Genomic DNA, 4,511 nt, shown 5'->3' on the forward strand with positions numbered 1-4,511 from the left:
CTAGAACTGACTATAGTTACCAAAAACCAACTTTCCACTGATCAAATACAATATAAAGGGGTCATATTTTTGTTCCCTCTGAGGTTCTCAGACATTAGTGAATGATTTCCAACAACTACAGTAATTAATTTTTTCACCTCTTATTTTCCAACCATCTTTCCTCTGACCTCTGGAATAAAACGGGTTTAAGACCAAATACATTTCTCCTATGAAATGACACTTTGCTGCACTTAAGAACGAGCTGTGGGTTTAAACTGTCCCATGCTTCAATAACAGATGATAGCATCACATTGCTTCATGACAGGAAAATTAGATTCCTCATGATATGAACCCTTTAAAACACATATTTAGCAACATGCCCTCTGCAAGAAAAGAAACAGAAATACCACATGAGCTTGCACCTGGTCTCCCAAGAGGTTTCCAGGGTTTAGAGTCATCTCCATGACGTGGGCCAGAGTCATCCATACCCCTACGGCCTCCCCTCTCATCATCCCCTCCTCTTCTGGGGCCCCAGTCATCATCTGCCCCACGTCGAGGCCCCCTGGGTTCATCCATGCCTCTACGGGGTCCACGGTCATCATCAAAGCCTCTTCTTGGGCCACGGTCATCATCACCTCGTCTGGGGCCACGGTCATCGTCCATTCCACGCCTTGGTCCGCGGTCCTCATCAGCTTTTCGGTTACCTCGGTCATCGTCAACGCCCCTCCTGGGCCCACGGTCATCATCAAATCCCCGTCTGGGTCCACGGTCATCGTCACCTCCTCGGCGCGGACCTCGTTCATCATCAAAGCCACGGCGGAGTCCTCTGTCATCTGAACCACCACGACTAGAACTTTCTCCTCCTCTCCGGAAGGGCATTTCACGGTCACGGTCTTCTCGATCATTGTCTTCACGGCCTTCACGCCCCTCCTGACGCCACTCCCTGGGAGGAAAAAAAAAGATAATGAATCACAATTCTCTGCATCCGTTTTTAATCTTTGTCCTTACGCATCAGGTTATCAATTTATGTGAAAACTCTTACCGGTCACCAACAGGACGTCGCCAGTCTGAATCGCCCTCACCACGCTTCCTCCAGCCTCCTTCTTCCTGTTCACCCCAGTCCTGGAAAAAAAACAATTAAAATTTAGACTAATAAATAACAATATCCATTTTATATCTGAACAGTATGCAGTCATCATCTGGTTAAAATGGAAGTATTAATTTTGTTAAGTGTTAATTTTTATAGAAATTAATACTCTTTACCAAGGGAGCATTATAATGATCAAAATAATTGTTACAAAATTGCTGTTCTTTTAAACTTTTTATTCAAAGAATCCTGAAAAAAATTCCACAAAAATTAAGCAGCCAAAATCAGCATATTTTAATGATTTCTGATGGATCATGTGACACTGAAGACCTGAGTAACAGATACTGAAAATTCAGCTTAGTCGTCAGAGTAATAAATTACATTTTAAATTAAAGCTGCAAGCAGCGATGAAAGGGCCCTTGCACCCAGGCTCACCACCACCCGGTGGCTTTAGGAAAACAGCTAATGGTGGGCAATATGCATTTAAAGTGATAAATATAGGAGGTAAAATGTTTCTAACATGTTTAGCACACAATGGCATATTTTACTGTGTTGCTAATAGTGCATCACAGTGTTAAAACATGTCACTTCCTATTGCCAGTAGGTGGCGCTATGACTATAACCAAATACGGGCATGTAGATGTGTTCAGGACAGGACTCAAACATGTTAAATTTGGGGCAGATTGGACACTGCATGCCTGAGTTACAGCAACTTCCTGTTTCACTGCATTAATAGCATGCTTTAGCACTTAGCTAAGTGTTGCTAGCATGTTTTAGTATGTTTCTAGCACATTGCCAGCCTATTTAACACTTGCTGACGCTTTTTAATATGTTCCTAGGAGTCCATAACAGTGCTAAACATGTCACTTCCTGGTGCCAGCAGGTGGCGCTATGAGTATAACTGAATTTGGGCATGAGTATTTCTTCAGGACATAACATCTATGAAACGTGTGAAGTTTGTTGCAGATTGGACACTGCATGCCTGAGTTACAAAAACTTCCACTTTCACTGCATTAATATCATGCTTTAGCACTTAGCTAAGTGTTGTAGGCCCTCAAAAATGCGGCGAAGAAGAAGAAGAAGAAGAAGAAGAAGAAGAAGAAGAAGAAGAAGAAGAAGAAGAAGAAGAAGAAGAAGAAGAAGAAGAAGAAGAAGAAGAAGAAGAAGAAGAAGAAGAAGAAGAAGAAGAAGAAGAAGAAGAAGAAGAAGAAGAAGAAGAAGAAGAAGAAGAAGAAGAAGAAGAAGAAGAAGAAGAAGAAGAAGAAGAAGAAGAAGAAGAAGAAGAAGAAGAAGAAGAAGAAGAAGAAGAAGAAGAAGAAGAAGAAGAAGAAGAAGAAGAAGAAGAAGAAGAAGAAGAAGAAGAAGAAGAAGAAGAAGAAGAAGAAGAAGAAGAAGAAGAAGAAGAAGAAGAAGAAGAAGAAGAAGAAGAAGAAGAAGAAACGGAGCAATTCCAATAGGGTCCTCACACCATCGGTGCTCGGGCCCTAAATATATACACTCTTACCGGCCCCAAACTTTTTAACAATAGTGTAAACATTGCTGTTTATGACTATGTATTGTAATTCTGGTGCATACAAATGAGAACAATTAATTATGATTCTTGCTTTGTTTTCATGTAGTGAAAAGCATTGTGGGAGCGAGCTTTGTATTATAAAAATCACATTTTTACCATAGTTTACTTACATGAATTTAATGTCTGTTTGGTCAAAATGACGGTTCTAATGATATGAAAAAAGATAAGCAAATACATAAAAATCGACATATACTAAATATAGTAAAAATATAAAGATAATATTTTAACTATATAGCGCAGGACATCTGATAATGTCATTATTTACTGTAACATCTGTTTGCCCATGTTAGGGACGTTACGGTTGCCACTGTTTGCATAACATGCATGATGGGCACAAATGTGTATAGTTTCCGGTTTCTAACGACTAATAGGGCACATGTGGGTGATCAAGACACATACAGATGCAAACAAATATCAGAAGTAAATGACTGATATGGGAAACAGGAAATAAAATAAAGTCAAACCTGAATTAGAGCCATGTGGATCAGCCACATTCTGACTGGATCCTGATGCTGAAACGCACACACATTCAAATGAATAAAATAATACACTCACACAGTGGTTACATGGTTGTGCAAATGACAAAACATGGAGTTGAAAACAAACATGATACTCAAAAACAACAAGACAAATGAACAAGGGAAAAAAATGAGAATGTTTATTTTGGACCTGTGATGTGTGGGTTTGTACATAGTTACTGTGTGCTTGCTTGTGTGGGTGTGTGTGTGTGTGCTTGCTTGCGTGTGTGTGTATGATCTCACTCTTTTCCGTTGAGTCTCCAATAATAATCTTTCCCCCACGCTTGCTGGTTTTCTCCACTGAGAGCGCCGTGCTCAACCCCTGCTCGTGTTTCCCCAGGCCCTGTCCATCTCGGAATCCATACTTCTGCATGATTTTATGAGCCACAGTACCACTGAAAAACATACACAGACAAGCATTGGACTTTGCTATATTAATGACATATACACTTCACTGATAACCTCAGGCAAAATAGAGACCTTATGTTGCTTGTGTAGCGTACAGCTGATCAAACTCAAATGTAATGCTTCAAACTCCAAGTTTTAATTCTATTTTTCAAATAAATTCTTTAAACATAAATTCATTTATATGTAAATACATGGTTTAAATCTTCGTTTATATTAAATGTTACAAGATTTATAGCTTTCAGTTCAATCAAATATTTCTGGTTAAATTTAAATCCTTTAGTTACACTGAAAATATCTGGTTAAATCTAAATTCTTTGAAGATCTACACTTACTGTTTAAACACAAATCTTTATTTATGCTCTCTTGGCAGGTCTTCCAGCCACTTCTATCAAACCTCTACAATGAATCCAAAATGCCGCTGCAAGATTAATCTTTAATGAGCCGAAAAGAATGCATGTCACACCTCTGTTCATCAATTTGCACTGGCCACCAGTAACTCCTCGCATTAAATTCAAAGCATTAATGTTTGCCTACAAAACCACCACTGGCTCTGCACCCATTTACCTAAATTCATTACTTCAGAGTTATGTGCCCTCTAGAAGCTTGCGTTCTGCAAGTGAACGGTGTATTATTGTGCTATCTCAAAGAGGCACAAAATCCCTTTCACAGACTTTTACATTAACTGTTCCCTACTGGTGGAATGACCTGCCCAACTCAATCTGAGCAGCTGAGTCCTTAACCATCTTCAAGAAACGACTAAAAACACATCTGTTCCAGCTTTATTTGACCCTCTAACTCTAACACTTTCTATTCTATTTTGATTCTACTTTATCTATATTTATCTTTATTTTTTTTAAAAACAAAAACAAAAAACAAACAAACACTAGCTTTCTATTTTTCTATTCTATTTACTTGTTTTTCTTTGTGTATGTGTGTGTGTATATAT

At 38.9% G+C, this 4,511-nt stretch overlaps 2 protein-coding genes across 2 annotated transcripts in view; both read right to left on the reverse strand.

Annotated features, from left to right (window-relative positions):
- The window catches only part of LOC107555820 (splicing factor 45-like), a 22,076-nt gene that overhangs the window by 10,195 nt on the left and 7,370 nt on the right, over positions 1 to 4,511 (reverse strand). The window contains exons 8-9 of the mRNA XM_016238719.1: positions 3,401 to 3,552; positions 3,104 to 3,151 (exon numbers count right to left, since the gene is read on the reverse strand). Of these exons, the coding sequence (XP_016094205.1) occupies positions 3,104 to 3,151; positions 3,401 to 3,552 (200 nt within the window). The remainder of the gene's footprint in view (positions 1 to 3,103; positions 3,152 to 3,400; positions 3,553 to 4,511) is intronic.
- On the reverse strand, positions 304 to 1,122 carry LOC107555832 (eukaryotic translation initiation factor 3 subunit A-like). Its single transcript, XM_016238744.1, has 2 exons — positions 1,022 to 1,122; positions 304 to 922 (listed from the first exon to the last, which is right to left on the reverse strand). The coding sequence occupies exon 2, from the start codon at positions 856 to 858 to the stop codon at positions 319 to 321; it is 540 nt and encodes a 179-aa protein (XP_016094230.1). The 5' UTR covers positions 859 to 922; positions 1,022 to 1,122; the 3' UTR covers positions 304 to 318.

This window comes from Sinocyclocheilus grahami, unplaced genomic scaffold (assembly GCF_001515645.1).
Source record: "Sinocyclocheilus grahami isolate Dianchi unplaced genomic scaffold, SAMN03320097.WGS_v1.1 scaffold546.1, whole genome shotgun sequence".
Lineage (NCBI taxonomy): Eukaryota > Metazoa > Chordata > Actinopteri > Cypriniformes > Cyprinidae > Sinocyclocheilus > Sinocyclocheilus grahami.

Coding starts and splice junctions, on each gene's coding strand:
- LOC107555832 (XM_016238744.1), bottom strand. CDS start 858: ATGCCCTTCCGGAGAGGAGGAGAAAGTTCTAGTCGTGGTGGTTCAGAT.